We start from the raw sequence: 20,741 nt of genomic DNA, 5'->3' as shown, positions 1-20,741 counted from the left end.
CCACAGTTGTCTCATCCTTCTTTTCGAATGCTGCTTCCTCTTTAGAAGGGACTTCTGAATTACTCCCAGAAACTCCAACTATTGTTGGTCTACCATCATCCCTGCTAGTGTCCCCTTCCGATTAGCTTTGACAATCTCCTTTCTCATGCCTCTGTAGTTAGCTTTATTCAACTGTAATATTGATACATCCAGTTTTAGCTTCATCTCAAGCCTCTCACCCATGTACCTATCCAAACTCTCTTAAATGCTACAATTGAACTTGCAGCTACCACTTCCGCTGACAGCTTGTCTCACACTCGCACCACCCTCCGAGTGAATAGGCTGTGTGCTGAAATTAAATGATCTGTTTATTATCATATTAAAGTTTCAGGGAGTTTTCTGTGTTTCCTATATTGACAGCAGTGACTGCAGAGAAGGCTATTATTAGTCTTCCAGTGCATGTCAGGTGAGTGAGTTCAAACTTCTCTGGTCAGGTTGCCTGACTTCACTCACTTTCCAAGCCTTCAGGCTGATGAATCAGCTTGTGGAGAGGTTAACTTTTCCTGGGAAACTCAGAAAGAGGTAGAAGAGGAGGGGAGACTAATAAATACTGTAAGGAAGAAGAGTTTTTGTATTAGGTTCTATATATTGAATTAAGATTTATAAGTTTATGCTTTGATTGAAATGACATTTATTTCTATTATCATGTTCTATTCCTCCCTTTCTCCTCCCCCTCCCTCAATCTAGCAAGAACTAAGAGTTAATGAACAGTTAACAGCAATCAAATAAGCAAGATTTAATTAATACTGTAAGGCAGGCTCTTCTGTGTGACTGCATTAAAATGCAATTCTCTCAATATTTTAATTGGAAGTCACACTTGCAACGGGATGACTTGCACCAACTGCTGGGGATTGTGACAGGATATAATTGCACAGGTCAGGCTTCAAGAAGATTAAAATTATATTGTTAGTACTTCAAGTAATTAGGAACATTCGAATGATGTGGCGCCAGTCGTGTGTCATGGGGATGATTTCACTGTTGAGATGCCTTCAGTGGAAGAGTGCAGAGTGATTCATGTGTTACTGTGAGCAAACCTACAGTTTCGGGACAGAGTTTTGCTCTCAACAGTGGAGCTGAATGTATTGTTCACCATGAGGGTCTTCAGTATTCTATTCAGGAGGGTCCAGTCCAGTTTCAGATAGTGTAAGTGCTTGGTCGTGAGCTAGAGTCACACAGAACAGCAGCAGATATATCCAAACTGTCTGCTTATTCTCAGCATCTGTAGCTGTTTACCATTACCTCAGCACCCCACTCTTTCTCTGTACTTCAAGCTCTCCGTCAACTTGCCCATCTGTCTCTTTTTCTCTCTATCTGTCTATTCCTCCCCTCTCTCTCCCTCTCTGCCACCTCTCTCCCCTCTTCCTCTCTATCTCTCCTCTCTTCCCCCCCCCTTCTGTCTCATGCGTACACACACAGACAGACACAGACACAGACACACACACACACACACACACACAGACACACACACACACACACACACACACACACACACACACACACATTCTAACCCTCCAGCTTCCTCCCTCCATCTGCAGTTCCAATCTATCTCTCGCTGGGTCTAAACTGAAATGGAAGCACTTAGCATGCCAGGCAGCACTTGCAGAGAAACAAAACCAGGTTAATGTATTACATCCGAGAAACTCTTCATCAGAATTTAATGCCTTGGATTGTTGAGTATTTCCTGCATTTTCTGGTTTTATTTTGGATTTCCAGCAACTGCATTTTTGTTTTACTTTAATTTTCTCTTTCTGCCTCTCTTACTCCAGGACTCAATCTTACCAATGTTCTGTCACCATCTTTCTTTATCTCTCTTGCTCTCTCTCTCTCTCTCTCTCTCTCCCTTTCTCGCACACTCTATCTCTTCCCCACCTCCACCTCACTTGCTGCTGCTCTATCCATCTCTGACTCTCTTCCCATGCAACCACCCATCCACCTCCAAATGAACTTCTTCCTTTTTGCAATACTTGGAGTTGTTTGCAGCTTCCTCTCTCTATAAAGCTGACATTAAATTGTTAAAAATATATAAAATCTAGACATTAAATTCATTCCATTTAGGCTTGATTTTAACCATCTTTGCTGAAGGAAGTTCACAGACTGACCTGAAGTAGAAAATTGACAAGCGTCTGACTACTTGCAAACTTGGCTTGCCCACAGTCGTTAACCTGTAATTAACACAAGGGCGTTTATTGCAAAGAGAATTCATCACCTTAAAGAGACATGGCAGGTGAACAGAGCTTTGCTGCAGCACCAGAGTTATACATAGTGAGAGGCGATGTTTAAAATACCTGTCAGAATGGAGCGACCCATTGCTCCAGCAGATTTCTTCTCAGTTAGAGAGGTAGAATTTCTTTCCGTAAATGGCAGTTGTCATTGCCTCTCTTGTTAACTTTGGCTTGAGGCTGATGCATTTATATCAGCCAAATATCAGAAACACAAAGGAAAAATGAGAGCATAGTTTGATTTTCTAGGAACTTTTGGAGACATATAAACAACAGGGATGATTTGTTCACTGCATAAATCTGATAAAATTTGTTTTTTAGAATTTAATATGTTTTAAAATATTGATGTCACTATTTTAATCTTTGTTCATATCTTACTAAACTTGAAACAAAATTTTAAAATATACTGTAATGCAATAAATATAATTTTCAAATTGATATTTTTATTATCAATTTCTCACTTTAGAAACATAGAATCATAGAAAACTTACTGCAAAATACAGGTCCTTTGGCCCACAATGCTGTGCCGAACATGTATTTACTTAAGAAATTACCTAGGGTTACCCCATAGCCCTCTATTTTTCTAAGCTCCATGTACCTGTCCAGGAGTCTCTTAAAAGACCCTATCGTATCTGCCTCCACCACCATCGCTGACAGCCCATTCTATGCACTCATCACTCGCTACGTAAAAAACTTACCCCGACATCTTCTCTGTACCTAATTCCAAGCACCTTAAAACTGTGCCCTCTCATGTTAGCCATTTCAGCCCTGGATAAAAGCCTCTGACTATCCACACGATCAATGCCTCTCATCATCTTATACACCTCTATCATGTCACCTCTCCTCCATCGCTCCAAGGAAAAAAGGCAAGTTCACTCAACCTATTCTGATAAGGCACCCTCCCCAATCCAGACAACATCCTTGTAAATCTTCTCTGCGCCCTTTCTATAGTTTCCACATCCTTCCTGTAGTGAAGTGACCAGATTGAGTACAGTGCTCCAAGTGGGGTCTGACCAGGGTCCTATATAGCTGTAACATTACCTCTTGGCTCTTAAACTCAATCCTACGGTGGATGAAAGCTAATGCACCATATCCCTTCTCAACCACAGAGTCAACTTGCGTAGCAGCTTTGAGTGTCCTATGGACTTGGACCCCAAAATCTCTCCGATCCTCCACACTGCCAAGAGTCTTACCATTAATACTATATTCTGCCACCATATATGACCTAGCAAAATGAACCACCTCACACTTATCTGGGTTGAACTCCATCTATCACTTCTCGGTGCAGATTTGCATCCTATCCATGTCCCGCTGTAACCTCTGACAGCCCTCCACACTATCCACAACATCCCCAACCTTTGTGTCATCAGCAAATTTACTAACCGCTCCCTCCGCTTTCTCATCCAGGTCATTTATAAAAATTACAAAGAGTAGGGGTCCCAGAACAGATCCCTAAGGCACACCACTGGTCACCGACCTCCATGCAGAATATGACCCATCTACAACCACTCTCTGCCTTCTGTGGGCAAACCAATTCTGGATCCACAAAGCAAGGTTCCCTTGGATCCCATTCCTCCTTACTTTCTCAATAAACCTTGCATGGGGTACCTTATCAAATGCCTTGCTGAAATCCATATACACTACATCTACTGCTTTACTTTCATCAATGTGTTTAGTCACATCTTCAAAAAATTCAGTCAGGCTCTTACGGCACGACCTGCCTTTGTCAAAGTCATGCTGACTATTCCTAATCATATAATGCCTCTCCAAGTGTTCATAAATCCTGACTCTCAGGATCTTCTCCATCAATTTACCAGCCACTGAAGTAAGACTCGTTGGTCTATAATTTCCTGGGCTATCTCTACTCTCTTTCTTGAATAAAGGAACAACATCTGCAGTCTTCCAGAACCTCTCCTGTTCCCATTGACGACGCAAAGATCATCGCCAGAGGCTCAGCAATCTCCTCCCTCGCCTCCCACAGTAGCCTGGAGTACATCTCATCTGGTCCCGGTGACTTATCCAACTTGATGCTTTCCAAAAGCTCCAGCACATCCTCTTTCTTAATTTCTATATGCTCAAGCTTTTCAGTCCACTCTAAGTCATCCCTAGTGAATACTGAAGCAAATTATTCATTAAGTGCCTCTGCTATCTCCTCCGGTTCCATACACACTTTTCCACTGTCACCCTTGATTGGCCCTATTTTCTCACATCTTATCCTCTCGCTCTTCACATACTTGTAGAATGCCTTATTTTAGTAGAATCCCATACTTTAGGAAAAACACTGAATATATTTTAAACCCTGGAAGGGTGCTTTCCCAAAGATTAATACTCAAAAAGAAGAGCAATTTGTATGTTAGATTTTCCAGTAGTTCACAGATTACCCTTTATTCTTTTATTCAAAGACAACAATGAGTTAGAAGGTTTTCGCCTCCAAACTTAGCACCAGGATTGAAGGCAGGCAAGCTCGTAATAAAAGGGTACCTTCAATGTTGGATGGTATATAAAGGATCAAGGAACAACTTTATTTGTTGTAAACATGTATATGTATTAGAATTTTGCTGTGGTGTGATAACATAATATGCAAGAAAAAAAACATTCCACAGTCAGAAGAATGAAGAATTATATAACAAATAAACTTAGTCAAAGTGCAGATACGGAATAAAATGTGCATAAATACATAAATAGCTGCATGTATTTACAATTTAAAACGTGGTTTAAAGTGTTCACAGTGCACTAATGGGGTTACTAGATAGAGGGGGTGGGTGGGGGGACTAACTCAAATGGTTGATCGGATTAACTGCCTGTGGAAAGAAATGGTAAAGATGTGCGATGTTTTTGTTTCAATAGCTCTATAGTGCTTCTCAGAAGGGAGGTTTTGAGGAGGCTGGCAATATTGGGCACCTCTGATTGCCTACTTTCGACATGCACTGCTCAGGGACGAGATGGGAGTTGCGGGGAGGGGTTGGGGTGGTGAAGACACAAGGACACCCCCTCACTTTCATTGGCACCTCATCCATATCAGCCAGAATCATCAGCCAGAGCAGCAGGAGAGCTTGGCAAGGGAGTTAGCACAACTCTTTACAGTGCCAGTGATGAGCAGTCAGGGACCAATTCCTGCTGCTGTCTGTAAGGATTTTGCATGTTCTCCTCATGAACACGTGGGTTTCCAGTGGGTGCTCTGGTTTCCTCCAGAGAGGAAATTCCAAGAAAACTTAAGAATTAGGGTTAGTATGTTGCGGGCATAATTTGCTGGTGCCAGAAACTTGGTCCAATTGTGGGCTGCTCACAGCACATTGTGATGCAGGTGACCATTTCACTGCGTGTTTTGATGTACATGTGACAAACAAGATTAAAATAAGTTAACATAGTCTTAAATTAACATAAAGCATTCCCTTTCTAACTTGACCTTCACCTCAAACATGCTCTCCACTCCTGGTGAAACAGAACAGATCGTCCTTGCCAGAATAGAATATTGAACTGCACTGGAATAAGGTTGCCCAACCTGACCCAGAACATGGGCAGTAACATAGAGGTTAGCGTATTGCTTTACAGCTTCTACGTTGTGTGATCATGGTTCATTTTCTGTTGCTGTCTGTAAGGAGTTTGGCTGCTTTCCATGTGACCGTGTTGGTTTTCTCCATTTTATTCCCATAGTGCAAAGATGTAAGGCTAAGAGTTAGTAAACTGTGGGCATGCTATGTTGGTAGCAGAAGCTTGGCATCACTGGCGGGCTGCCCCCAACACAACTCAGACTATGTTGATTGTTGATGCAAATAAAGTACTTCGCAGTTTCATGTACGTGTGACAAATAAAGCTAATCTTTATTTTTATCTCAGCACGTGCCCAAATCAACCCAACCTGAAGCCTCACTGAGGCAGGCTCCAAGCATAGTCTGTGATGGCAGACAAGAAGAAATGAGTGTGATACAGACATTTCAGCAATACCATTGTGCTGGCCAATGCTTTTCTGTCAGCAGGACTCGGAAACTGATTCACATCATGAAATTGGATTATTTGGTCATTGTTTCATTGCTATTACTGAAAACTTGACATGGACACATTGGCCACAGGGTTTCCCACGTTAAAGCAGTGACCAAAGCTTCAGGCAATACTCCACTTTTTCTGAAGTACTTTGGGACATCCTGACATTTTGCATAATTGCATACCCCTGACTACATGTTGATTATTATCCAAACAGCTCCTTGCATTTTTACCATACCTTCCATGCTGGTCAGTGTCTGGGAGATTTCATAACTTTAAAGGCACAATGTGAGTGCAAGCTTTTGTGTATCTATTGCTCCCTAATCCCCACGGAATTGTCTTAGCTGGTGAAGATTCAGCAATAACACTTCAATGTGTGGTTCTGTTAAGTATAATTATCACACTGAACAGTAGGACCCTGGGGAATATTGCAGATAAAAGCCGGCTAACGGTACAAAATTCAAAGTGAATTTAATATCGTAGTACATATATGTCGCCATATACAACCCTGAGATTCATCTTCTTGCAGGCATACTCATGAAATCCATAAAAGAATAATAACCATAAAAGAATCAGTGGAAGACGGCACCAACGTGGGCGTTCAACCAGTGTGCAAAAGACAACAAACTCTGCAAATACCAAAAGAAAGAAATAATAATCATAATAAATAAATAAGCAATAAATATCATGAACATGAGATAAAGAGTCCTTTGAAAGTGACTCTATAGGTTGTGGGAACAGTTTAGTGACAGGGCAAGTGAAGTTATCCCATTTGGCTGAAGAGCCTGATGGTTGAGGGGTAATAACTGTTCCTGAACCTGGTGGTGAGTTCATCGTTTCCTGTGCATGGTTCCCTGAAGGTGACATCACAGGTGGGGAGGATGGTGAAGAAGGCTTTTCATTGAATAGAAAAGTTGTACAAGATGTTGGTGAAGCTGCAACTGGAATATTGTGTCCAGTTTTGCTCACCCTGCTGTAAAATGATGCCAGTAAGCTGGAAAGAATGCTGAAGAAAATTACGAGGATGTTGCCTTTATTACAGAGAAGAGTTGAGCAGACCCATACTTCATTCAAGAGATCATAAGAGACTAAAAGGGATGGCATGGTTTGTAGTGGTTAGCACAACACGTTACAGTACAGGGGACTGGGGTTCGATTCCTGCCGTTGCTTGTAAGGAGTTTGTTCATTCTCCCCATGGCAGCATGGGTTTCCTCTTGGTGCTCTGGTTTCCTCCCACTATCCAAACACGTACCAGTTGGTAGGTTAATTGGTCATTGTAAATTATCCCATGATTAGGCTAAGATTAAATCAGGGGATTGTTGGGCGGTGTGGCTCGAGGGTCCTATCCTATGTTGTATGTCAGTAAATAAATAAATAGATTGAGGGGCGATATTAAAAAGGTGTTTGTTCCATGAAGAGCATAGATAGGGTGAATGCACACAGTCTTTTTTTTCAGCGTTGGGGCAATCATAGGTAGAGAACATTAATAAGAACCTGAGGGGCAACTTTTTCACTTGGCGGGGAGGGGGGAGTGTGATCCGTATGTGGGATGAGCTACCAGAGGAAGTGTTCGAGGCAGGTACTGTCATATTTAAAGGATACTTGGAAAGGTACATGGATAGGAAAAGTTCAGAAGGATGTGAATCCAATACAGGCAAATGGGATTAATTTAGGCGGGCATCTTTGTTGGCATGGACCAGATGGGCCAAAGGGCCTCTTACTGTGTTGTACTGTATGGCCATATGACTATTTAATTCATCACTGTTGCTGTGTTGTACTGTATGGCCATATGACTATTTAATTCGTCACTCTGACTGTGTTGTACTGTATGGCTATATGACTATTTACTTCATCACTCTATTTTTCTTTCTCTTTGTTGTTTTAGAACTGAATCCGTAGCAGAAAAGATGTTGACCAACTGGTTTACATTCCTCTTGTACAAATTCCTTAAGGTAAGACAGACACATGTTCTTTCCTCACTATGCCTGCCTTCCTTCCTTCCATCTGCACTCTGGAACAGAAGTCCGAAGCTTTTGCTCAGTGGGTGGACAGAATCTTTTTCGTTATTAGGCTTGTGGTACGTTAATGAATTGATTAATAAGACAGTTTCTGTTATAAGTGGCTCTGTTTCTGTACCTTCTTGTGGGTATTATATTGACTTTTCTATTTTCCACTGTAAACTTCCATTGGTTCATTGTGCCTGCAGTGTGTACTCTCCACAAAATTCACTGCAACAGATTTCCATGGTTTCTTCTCCCTCCAGGAAATGTTTGGAAATACATCAGCAATCTTCTGTCATTTCTCAGTCTAAATCCTGGGTCTGAGTGGACTGCATTGGACCAACATTATCACATGGACTGCAATGATTCGTGAGACTGCATCAGGACACCTGGTGAAAGGTCTCAGCCCGAAATGTAGACTGTTCATTGCCCTCCATAGATGCTGCCTGACCTGCTGAGTTCCTTCAGCATTTTAGACCAGAAGATCTAAATGAGCAGAAATAGGCCACTTGCCCCATCAAGTCTTCTCTGCCATTACACCATGGTTGATTTAGAAACATAGAAACATAGAAAATAGGTGCAGGAGTAGGCCATTCGGCCCTTCGAGCCTGCATCGCCATTTATTATGATCATGGCTGATCATCCAACTCAGAACACCGCCCCAGCCTTCCCTCCATACCCCCTGATCCCCGTAGCCACAAGGGCCATATCTAACTCCCTCTTAAATATAGCCAATGAACTGGCCTCAACTGTTTCCTTTGGCAGAGAATTCCACAGATTCACCACTCTCTGTGTGAAGAAGTTTTTCCTAATCTCGGTCCTAAAAGGCTTCCCCTCTATCCTCAAACTGTGACCCCTCGTTCTGGACTTCCCCAACATCGGGAACAATCTTCCTGCATCTAGCCTGTCCAATCCCTTTAGGATCTTATACATTTCAATCAGATCCCCCCTCAATCTTCTAAATTCCAACGAGTACAAGCCCAGTTCATCCAGTCTTTCTTCATATGAAAGTCCTGCCATCCCAGGAATCAATCTGGTGAACCTTCTCTGTACTCCCTCTATGGCAAGGATGTCTTTCCTCAGATTAGGGGACCAAGACTGCACACAATACTCCAGGTGTGGTCTCACCAAGGCCTTGTACAACTGCAGTAGTACCTCCCTGCTCCTGTACTCAAATCCTCTCGCTATAAATGCCAGCATACCATTTAGTATCCCTCTCAACCCTATTCTCCTGCCCCCTAACCTTGGATGCCCTTGCTAATCAAGAACCAATCAACCTCACCTTTAACTATCCCAATGACTTGGCCTCCACAGCCGTCTGTGGAAATGAATTCCACAGATTCACCACCCTTTGGGTAAAGAAATTCCTCCTCATCTCTGTTCAAAAGGGACATCCTTCTGTTTGGAGGCTGTGCCTTTTGGTCCTAGACTCTCCCACTGTAGGGAACATCCTCTCCACATCAACTCTGTCCAGGTCTTTCAATACTCAATGGGATCTCCCCCAGCACCCCCCCACTTCTAAACTCCAGTAAGTATAGATTCTCCCCAGGCGAGAGCCTTTTCATTCTCAGGATCTTTCTTGTGAACCTCCTCTGGACCCTGTCCAATGCCAGCACATTTTTTCCGAGATAAGTGGCCTGAAGCTGCTCTCAGTACTTCAATGCAGCCTAACCAGTGCCTTATAAATCCTCGTCATTACATCCTTGCTTTTATATTACAGCCCTCTCAAAATGAATTGCATTTGCCTTGCTCAGCATGACTCAATCTGTAAGTTAACCTCTCGGGAATCCTGCACAAGGATTCCCAAGTCCCTTCGCAACTCTGATTTGCAAATTTTCACCCCACTTGGAAAATAGTCTGTGGCTTTATTCCTTCTACCAAGGTGCATGACCGTCCACTTCCCAACACTACATTCCATCTGCCACTTCTTTGCCCATTCTCCTAATCTGTCTGAGTCCCCCTGCATACTCACTGGTTTCTCAACACCACTGACCCCTCCACTTACCTCTGCATCGTCCGCAAACCTGGCCAGAAAGTCGTCGGTTTTGTGTGTGTTGCTCTAGGTTTCTGGCATCTGCAGAGATTCTTGTGTCTCTGCTGATGGGCTGGGTGCTGTGCCCTCAGTACAGCGTGATCCTGTCGGTGTGGGCACAGAGAACGGCACTGTACTTGGAGCAGGCTGAGCGTTTGCAGAGCCCTAAAGGTTAGCAGGTGCAGAAGTGTTTTCGTATTCATTCTAGGCTGGAATGGGACCAAGGAGCCAGGAATAGACAAGAATTTGTAACTAACACTAGGATCAACAGTTGTAGTTACAGCCATGCATGCATCTGTGTTAATGCCGCCCTCTCTTGTGTGTCTTGTGTTGATCAGGAGTGTGCGGGGGAGCCATTGTACATGCTTTTCTGTGCCATCAAGCAGCAGATGGAGAAGGGGCCAATCGACTCGATTACAGGCGAGGCACGCTACTCTCTGAGCGAGGACAAGCTCATCAGACAGCAGATAGATTACAAGACAGTGGTAAGCAAAGAACTCAGCCAAGGATGGGGACCTCAGGGAGGGAGAGGATGGGGTGCAGGTAACGAGGATGACTGGGCTAATTTGTGCAGATCACAGGGGACAGGATATTCCTGTCGAGCTCAGATGGATGGTTAAACAGACCTGTGTTAATTATTTCTAGGCCGATGTAAAATGTTTCCAATGAGGAGCTGTCGTTGTGCCAAATGGCACACGTGATTTGCCCAAGAAACTTCCTCCCTTCACTAACCACACCAGAATATGAGGGTGTGTTGTTTCTTTCCCTAAATTTCTATCCTCCCCTCTGGAGAGTTCCCTCGGGGTAGACGCTTTTTCACATAGTCTCTGCATTCTTCCCTAATAAGTTGCTGATGGGCGAAGACTGCTCAGGAGGTGGAGGAACACAGCAGGTCAGGCAGCATCGAAGGAGGGGAATAAACAGTCAACATTTTGGGCCGAGACCGTTCATCAGATCCTGTTTATTAAATGGTGTCTGTTTGTTTCCCTTCATAGATGATGCCTGACCTACTGATTTCTTCCAGCATATTGTGTGTGTTGCTCAAGATTTTCAGCATCTGTAGAATCTCTTGCATGAAAGGAGTAGGAGGCTTTGTAGCCAAGTCTCTGGACTTAAGAGCCCAGTGCCCACGGGCTTGTACTTTTCACTGGGAGGAGTCAAACAATCCAGATTAGAGCTGACTAGAGTTTCTAAGAAAGATCACAGAGAATTTTAATTAAAGAGCTCAAAATTCCTGCTGGGTTTTTGACAGAGTTGATAGAAAGAAACTTTCCGGTGGAAGACAAGTCATAAGGCAGAGAATGCAGATATCAAGAGGACAGAAAAGGAAGCTGCAGTGAAATGCAGGAAAGATTGTTTCCAGAATGGCTCTGGTCCTGTAGTTGATGGAGTCAGAAAGATGGGCCTGGGCAGGATGGAGCAGAACTCACTGAAACCTACTTTATATTAAGAGAGTCGACATGGAGATGATCCTAGAGGAGTCCAGAATTCAAGGGCATATTCCCAGAGTAGAGGGACGTCCATTTAAAATGGGGATGAGGAGAAATTTCTTCAGCCAGGTGCCAAATCTGTGGAATTTGTTGTTGCCACAGGCAGCTGTAGAGGCCAAGTCACTGGGTGTATTTAAAGCTAAGGTTGATAGGTTCTTGATTAATCAAGGCATCAAAAGTTACAGGGAAAAGGCAGAAGAATGGGGTTGAGGAGAATAATAAATCAGCCATGATGGAATGGTGGAACTGACTCGTTGGGCAGACTGGCCTAATTCTGCTCCTGTGTCTGATGGTCTAAAGTTGTTGGACATAGTGAGATACACTCAGCGGTACTTTATTAGGTACTTCCTGTACCCGGTGAAGTGGACACTGAGTGTATATTAGTGGTCTTCTGCTGCTGTATTCCATCCATTTCAAGAGCAGATGCAATGGGTCAGTTGGCCTATGTCATCTCCTATATCTCGGGGTCTTGTGGAATGCATTCCCTGTAGACAGAGTAAATGATAACTTCCTGAATGCAATTTGATAAGAATATAGATCTATAGCATTTGCATAATTAATTTGAAGCAAACAGGGCACTGGGAATCATTGGTTATTCTTTCAGTGAACTGGCTCAGGCCTAATGGTTGGCTCACTGTGTGAAGCGGGGTGTCACTGTATCCTTAAGGTTCCCAGCAAGTATGTTAGGTGCTTTAACTGTGTGAAACAGAGTTCCTGTGTTGAACAGGAAGCCATTCTTTTGCTCAATTCGTATGCCACGGTGGCGTAGCAGTTACCGCGACACTATTACAGCTCGGAGTTCAATTCTGATGTCATCTGAGAGAAGTTTCTACATCCTCCCGTGGAAGGTGTGAGTTTTCTCCGGGTGCTCCGGTTTCCTCCCACAGTCCGAAGATGTACCAATGAGTATGTTAATAGGTCATTATGATTGTCCCGTGATCAGGTTAGGGTTAAATCGGGGGGTGCTTGGCGGTGTGGCTCGAAGGGCCGGAAGGGCCTGGTCCGAGCTGTATCTCAATAAATAAAACAAATACATTTGCTCTCAACAGAAGGCAAACGAGTGAGGGGGAAGGAGTGGTGTGTCAAGAGTGTGGGAAGGAGAGGGTAACAACCCGGGAAGTTGTGTGAGAGAAGAGGACAACAGCTGATTTAGTGCCAGAGTCACCTACCCTATGTTGCACAGACTAAAACACCCAGTGTGGTAAACTATGCATTGCTTCAGCAGGCACCATTGCAATCTTAGGGCTCTGTAAACAATCTGTTAATTTATTTGTAGCTTGTATTAATAATGAAGGCTGAAGAACCAAGTCAGTTTAAGAGATGCAGCAATCCCTGACCGATCAGGCTCTCTGGCTGATTACACATAGAAACACAGAAAACCTACAGCACAATACAGGCCTTTCAGCCCACAAAACTGTGCCGAACATGTCCTTACCTTAGAAATTACTAGGTTTACCCATAACCCCTTATTTTTCTAAGCTCCATGTACCTATCCAAAAGTCTCTTTTAAGACCCTATCATATCCGCCTCCACCACCGTTGCCGGCAGTCCATTCCACGCACTCACCACTCCCTGCGTAAAAAACTTACCCCTGACATCTCCTCTGTGCCTACTCCCCAGCACTTTAAACCTGTGTCCTCTTGTGGCAACCATTTCAGCCCTGGGAAAAAGCCTCTGACTATCCACATGATCAATGCCTCTCATCATTTTATACACCTCTATCAGGTCACCCCTCATCCTCCGTCAATCCAAGGAAAAAAGGCCAAGTCCACTCAACCTGTTTTCATAAGGCATGCTCTCTGATCCAGGCAACATCCTTGTAAATCTCTTCTGCACCCTTTCTATGGCTTCCACATCCTTCCTGTAGTGAGGCGACCAGAACTGAGCACAGTACTCCAAGTGGGGTCTGACCAGGGTCCTATATCGCTGTAACATTACCTCTCGGCTCTTACACTCAATCCCAGGATTGAGGAAGGCCATTGGTATGAGTGGTCATCACAACTAAGGTCTTCCTTGGTTGCTATGGATGACCATGACTACTTCTTGTGTGCCTCATCATGCCCTTCACTCTCCACGGAGCATTGCGGAACCGCCTTCCTGATCATTGGATCTCCCACCCATCCAGTCTATCGGAGCTAGTCCCTAGCACAGCAAACCTTCAGGAGAATCCTAATGCAAGTAAATCTCACTCTCCTGACACAATGAGTATACTTCTTCAACACAATGATAACAGTAAACCATTAACACATACAAAATACTGGAGGAAAGTTCAAAGTAAATTGATTATCAAAGCACATGTATGTCGCCGTACATTAACTTGGAAATGAAAGGCGAAGAAGCCAGAATAGGAAGGTGGGAGGAATAAAAATCAGGCTAAGTATGACTGGCATATGTCATGAAATTTGTTGCTTTTACAAAGGGGAAGGAGTACAAGTTGGCAGGTGAGAGGTGAGACCAGGTGAGGAGGAGTGAAGGTGAAAAATGTAAAGGGCTGAAAAGGAAGGAATCTGGTAGGAAAAGACAGTGTGCCTTGGGAGAAAGGGATGGACTGATTAACTACAGTTTCAGTTGCTATAATCTCCTACTTTAACATTTTGAATACAGTCAGGTAAGTGTACAGAATTACGTATTTACAGTGGTAACACATCCTGACTGGCAGCACCTACTTGACTATTAAATGCTGGTGTCTGCTCCAAAAGCAGCGACATGCTAGTGCAGTGGTTAGCACAAAGCTTTACTGTACCAGCGACCTGGGCTCAATTCCCCCTGCTGCCTGTGAGGAGTTTGTACGTTCTCCTCATGACCACGTGGGTTTCCTCCGAGTGCGGCAGTTTCCTCCCACAGTACGAAGCGGTTGGTGGGTTAATTGTTTATCGTAAATTGCTCCGTGATTAGGCTAGGATTAAATCGGGAGATTGCTGGGCAGCGTAGCTCGAAGGTCTGGAAGAACCTTTTTCACGTGGTATCTCAATAAAATAAATAAATTAAAATATACCCATTCTGTGAGAGTGTTGAGGGATGGCTTCATGAGTATACTGCTCAACAGGAGGTTAAGTGACAAAAAGATCTGTCCTGTCCTGAACTGGACGTTAAGTGGCAGGGACTGGATATTAATGCACCTTTAACAATGCACTGATATCAGGAACATTCATCTATTGCCTTCCCCGGGACAGAATCAGAATGTCCCACTGGTTTCACTAGAACATAGAATATTACAGTACAGTCAAGGCCCTTCGACCCACAATGTTGTGCCAACCTTTTAACCTAATCTAAGATCGATTTAACCCTCACAAAATGCTGGAGGAACTCAGCAGGCCAGCCAGTATCTAAGCAAAAGAGTAATCTGTCGAGGTTCACTCTTCCATAGGTGCTGCCTGGCCTGCTGAGTTCCTCCAGCATTTTGTGTGTGTTGCTTTGGATTTCCAGCATCTGCAGATTTTCTCCTGTTTTCAATCTAAGCCTTCCCTCCTGCATAGTCTTCCAGTTTTGTATCATCCTCGTATTTATCTAAGTGTTTTAAAAACGTCTCTAATGTACCTGCCTCCACCACTACTCCTGGCAATGTGTTCCACACACCCACCACTCTGTAAAAAAAATTACCTCTGACATCCCCCTATACTTTCCTCTAATCACCTTAAAATTATACCCCTCGTATTAACTACTTCCTTCCTGGGAAAAAGTCTCTGGCTATCCGCTTTCTCTGTGCCTCTTATCATCTTGTGCACCTTTATCGAGTCACCTCGCATCCCCTGTGCTACAAAGTGTGAGTTGGAAGTTTTAGTTGTGAACAGGTTTTATTTCCAGAAGGCTGCTTCTCATTTTAGTTCATCCATAATGTCAGAAGTCCAGGATGATCGCTAACAAAGGCTTCCCCTGGCTGTTCCAGGTTACCTCTGACCTTCTAAAGATGCTCAGGTGGACGGTAAATTGGCCACAGTTAAAATTGCCAATAGTTAATGGTTAAATCTGGGCAAAAGTTGATGGGAATGTTGGAAGAATAAAATAGAACCTTTATTAGTTTTATTTGTCACATGAACATCAAAACATACAGTGAAATGGATCACTCCATGTCAACAACCAACACAGTCTGAGGATGCAGTGAGGGCAGCCTGCAAGTGTGCCATGTTTCTGGTGTCAACATAGCATGTCCCACAACTTACTAACACTAATCCATACACCTTTGGATGTAGAGTTGGTGTTAGATGGTTTGGTAGAAACTCAGTGAGCCGTAAGTACTGATTCTATGGTTAATATCTGGTTCCGATAGACTCATCCTGGTTCCGATAGGGTCAACCTGGTTCCAATACGGTCACCCTAGTTCTGATAGACGCACCCTGGCTCCGATAGGGTCACCCTGGTTCCGATAGGGACACCCTGGCTCCGATAGACTCACCCTGGCTCCGATAGGGTCACCCTGGCTCCGATAGGCTCACTCTGGCTCCGATAGGCTCACCCTGGCTCCGATAGACTCACCCTGGCTCCGATAGGGTCACCCTGGTTCCGATAGGGACACCCTGGTTCCGATAGGGACACCTGACTCCGATAGGCTCACCCTGGCTCCGATAGGCTCACCCTGGCTCCGATAGGCTCACCCTAGCTCCGATAGGCTCACCCTGGTTCCGATAGGGTCACCCTGGTTCCCATAGACTCACCCTGGCTCCCATAGACTCACCCTGGCTCCGATAGGCTCACCCTGGCTCCGATAGGCTCACCCTGGCTCCGATAGACTCACCCTAGTTCCGATAGGGTCACTCTGGTTCCGATAGGGTCACCCTGGCTCCCATAGACTCACCCTGGCTCCCATAGACTCACCCTGGCTCCGATAGGCTCACCCTGGCTCCGATAGACTCACCCTAGTTCCGATAGGGTCACCCTGGCTCCGATAGGCTCACCCTGGCTCCGATAGGCTCACCCTGGCTCCGATAGGGACACCCTGGTTCCGATAGGGACACCCTGGTTCCGATGGGCTCACCCTGGTTCCGATAGACTCACCCTGGCTCTGATAGGGTCACCCTGGCTCCGATAGGGTCACCCTGGTTCCGATAGACAAACCCTGGCTCCGATAGGGTCACCCTGGTTCCGATAGGGTCACCCTGGTTCCGATAGACGAACCCTGGCTCCGATAGGGTCACCCTGGTTCTGATAGACTCGCCCCGGTTCCGATAGACTCGCCCCGGTTCCGATAGACTCGCCCCGGTTCCGATAGGGTCACCCCGGTTCCGATAGGGTCACCCTGGTTCCGATAGGGACACCTGGCTCCGATAGACTCACCCTGGTTCTGATAGATTCATCCTGGTTCCAATTTCCGATGGGCTCATCCTGGCTCCGATAGACTCCGGGACCATCCTGGAGGGTTGTTCATGCTGAAAAGGGTGGGGTAAGAGTAAGAGGTCAGGGCTGATGAACACCTTCAGCAAGATCCAGCCACAGTTCTGTTCTGTCAGTGGGTTATGCAACAAATTGGGTCACTGTGCCTTTAAGATATTGAATGACTTCTTCATGCATTACTACGAAAGACAACTGTAGGAATTATCTGGAATTACAGTTGGAAGATTGTGATAACCTGATTGCAGAATTTACTGCTCGGTTACCCTAAGGCGTTAGAGACGAGTAGACCATGCAGTTTAACATGTCTCTGCAAGGCTCCTAATGGAAAAAATAACCTCCTACAATTTGTTCATCTCAAATAGTCTTGCTTGTGAGCGCTGTTGAAGCAGCGGAGGGATAATGACAGAGACTGCACAGAAATAACCAACTCAACCCTGTTTGGCTCTGAAGGTTTTTTTTAAAAAGGAGAAAATATTGGAAGTGAAAAGCTGCATCTGATTGAGGAAGGGCAGACAAAAATTCTGGGTGTGGGTCCTGTAGAAACTGTATTTATTTTGAGATACAGTGTGGACTAGGCCCTTCTGGCCCTTTGAGCTGCGCCACCCAGCGACCCCTGATTACCCCGAGAATCATGGAACAATTCGCTATCATCATTTAACCTACCCAGTATGTTTTTGGACTGTGGGAGGAAACCAGGGCACCTGGAGTAAACTCACACATTCCATGGGGAGAACGTACAGGCTCCTTACAGATGATATTGGGATTGAACTTGGAACTCCGACGCCCTGGGCTGTAGTAACGTCGAACTAATCGCTACTCTACTGTGGCACCCCAAAACCCCAACAATCAGACTCCCCATATAATACTGCAAGTGGAATGGTGTGCTATCTCATACAGGTTACTATGATTACTAACAACCTGCTCAGGTGATGTCAAGCTACCAACCTGACCTGCTGCTTTTGCAATTTCCATCACCGTTAATAGTCTCCCTTCCAACTACTCTTCTTCCTGTCTCCTTTGAAATCCCAGTCACCCACCTTGGCACATGACCCGACAACACTTTGAACCTCCCCCAGTGCTCTTCCACCTTCCGTTTCTCCCATGGTCCATTCTCATTCTTCAGCCCTTTACTTTTTCCACCTATCGCCTCCCAGATTCTTATTTCATCCTCCTCCCCCACCCACCTGGCTTCAGCTAACACCTTTTAACTTGTACTCCTTCCCCTCACCCCACCTTCTTATTCTGGCATCTTCCCTCTTCCTTTCCAGTCCTGATGAAGGGTCTCAGCCCAAAACGCCACCTGTTTATTCTTCTCCATAGATGCTGCCTGACGTGGTGAGATCCCCCAGCACTTTGAAGATCAAATGTTTGCCCTTGTTCTCAAATCCTCTCATTAGCTCGAACCTCTCTCTGTTAAGTCTCCCACCTCAATGAACCTGGAAACCTCTGGTCTTCATGCTGCTGCAGCTCCGACTTGCTGCACATCCCCGAATTCAATCGCCCTGTCATTGGGGCCCATGTAACCCACGCTCTGAAATCCGGATATTCAAGGGGCTGCGGCTCCTGGAATCTGGAGCAACAAACAACATGCTGGAGAAACTCAGCATCTGCAGAGGGAATACTTTCGAGGGACGGTAGATGTTTTCGAGCTGAAATCCTTCATCTGGACTGTTTTTGACCCAGAGTTTTGACAGTTACTTTCCACTTCCCCTCACCTCAGATGTCACTCTGCCCACTGGGTTCTCTCAGCAGATTGTGTGTTGCTGGGCTCTATGATCTAGACATCCCTCCCTAAACCTTGCCAGCTCTCTATTTCTCCTTTCACTTTCAATTCGACTTCCCATTCCCACGCTGAAATGTCTGGCCACAGCCTCCTTTACTGCCAGATTGGAGGAGTAACACCTTATATACATCTTGGGTGATGCTGGCAGTGTCAACATCAATTTCTCCCATTTCCGATATCCACCACCCTTTGTTTCCCTACTTGTCCCCCCCCCCATTTGTTTTCACTCATTCCTATGGCCCACTCAGGCCTTCTCTTCCCATCTTCCATGCTCATGACTTGACCATCACCGTCCCCAGTTCACCACCACCTCTTTATTCCATGGTCCACTGTCCTCTCCTGTCAGATTTCTCCTTCTTCCATTCTTTGCCTTTTCCACCTATCACCTTCCAGCTTCTTATATCATTCCTATTCATCAACCTTCCCCCATTCACTCATCACCCCCCTCTCAGCTGGACTCACCTGACCGCCTACCTCCTTATTCTGGCTTCTACGCCCTTTCGTTCCAATCCTCACGAAGAGCCTCGGCCCGAAACATCGACTGTTCATTTCCCTCCATAGATGCTACCTGACCCACTGAGTTCCTCCTCTGTGTGTGTGTGTGTGTGTGTGTTCAAGATTTGCAGCATCTGAGGAAACTCTTGTGGCTCCTCCTTTTTAATATTTTGGTTACCCCTTGCTCAGAATTCTTTAAGTAGTTTGCGTCAGATTTTATCAGGTGACGCTCCTGAGAAGCGCCTTTGATCATTTCGCTGCAAGTTAGTTGAACGTTACTGGTTTGATTTAAAGTATGTCACAATATATTGCAGAAGGCAGAGGCCACGATCGGCAAACTGTAATTTCCCTTAGAAATGTATTTATGAACCATCTAAAACAGGGGTTTCCAACCTTTTTTATGCTGTGGACCCCTACCATTGACTTAAGGGGTCAATTATTTTACAAGAGCCTTGAGGCCCACACCAGCAGGTTCAGAAAGAGTTGTTATCCTTTAACCATCAGGCTCCTGAACCAGCATGGATAACTTCACTCACCTCAGTACTGAACTGATTTCACAACCTACTCATGTTCTCAGTATGATTTATTTATTTTTTGTGCTTTCAGTTTGTCATCTTTTGCACATTGGTTGTTTGTCAGTATTTGTGTGTGTGCAGTTTTTCATTGATTCTATCGTATTTCTTTGTTCTATTGTGAATGTCTGCAAGAGAATAAATCCCGGTATATGTACTTTGATAGTAAATGTACCTTGAATTTCAAACTTTTTTGAGTATTTGCTCATCAAACAGGCACGGAAAGGGGGACTGAGTAACTAATAGTGGTAATAGCTGCAGCAATGACTGGCTTTGTGTCTGTGGTCTCCACTTCTGGAGTCAGAATCAGGTTTAATATCACCAGCACATGTTGTGAAATCTGTTGCCTTTGTAGCAGCAGTACAATGCAATACATAATAATATAGAAAAAAACTAAATTACATTAAGTATATATAGATATTAAATAGTTAAATTAAAGTAGTGGTACAAAAATAGGAAGTAGTGAGGTAGTGTCCAAGGGTTCAATGTTCATTCAGAAATCGGATGGCAGAGGGGAAGAAGCTGTCCCTGAATCACTGAGCGTGTGCCTTCAGGCTTCTGTACCTCCTACCTGACAGTAACAATGAGAAGAGGGGGATGGGGGGGTCCTTATGATGGATGCCGCCTGTTTGAGGCATTGCTCCTTGAAGATGTCCTGGACACTATGGAGGCAGCTCCATGATGGAGCTGACCGAGTTTACAACTCTCTGCAGCTCACTTTGATCCTGTGCAGTAGCCCCCTTCCCCCCCCCCCCAATACCAGATGGCAATGCAGCCAGTTAGAATGCTCTCTACGGTATATC

The 20,741-nt window shown here is 44.8% G+C and overlaps 1 protein-coding gene across 5 annotated transcripts in view; it reads left to right on the top strand.

Moving 5' to 3' along the window:
* The window catches only part of plxna4 (plexin A4), an 811,940-nt gene that overhangs the window by 722,094 nt on the left and 69,105 nt on the right, over positions 1–20,741 (top strand). For all 5 annotated transcript variants that reach the window (XM_072241488.1, XM_072241485.1, XM_072241487.1 and 2 more), the window contains exons 23-24: positions 8,124–8,190; positions 10,609–10,755. In XM_072241488.1, the coding sequence (XP_072097589.1) occupies positions 8,124–8,190; positions 10,609–10,755 (214 nt within the window). The remainder of the gene's footprint in view (positions 1–8,123; positions 8,191–10,608; positions 10,756–20,741) is intronic.

The sequence above is a fragment of the Mobula birostris genome, chromosome 23 (assembly GCF_030028105.1).
Source record: "Mobula birostris isolate sMobBir1 chromosome 23, sMobBir1.hap1, whole genome shotgun sequence".
Lineage (NCBI taxonomy): Eukaryota > Metazoa > Chordata > Chondrichthyes > Myliobatiformes > Myliobatidae > Mobula > Mobula birostris.
Note: the sequence above shows the minus strand (reverse complement) of the source record. Positions and strands in the feature narration are given on the sequence as shown.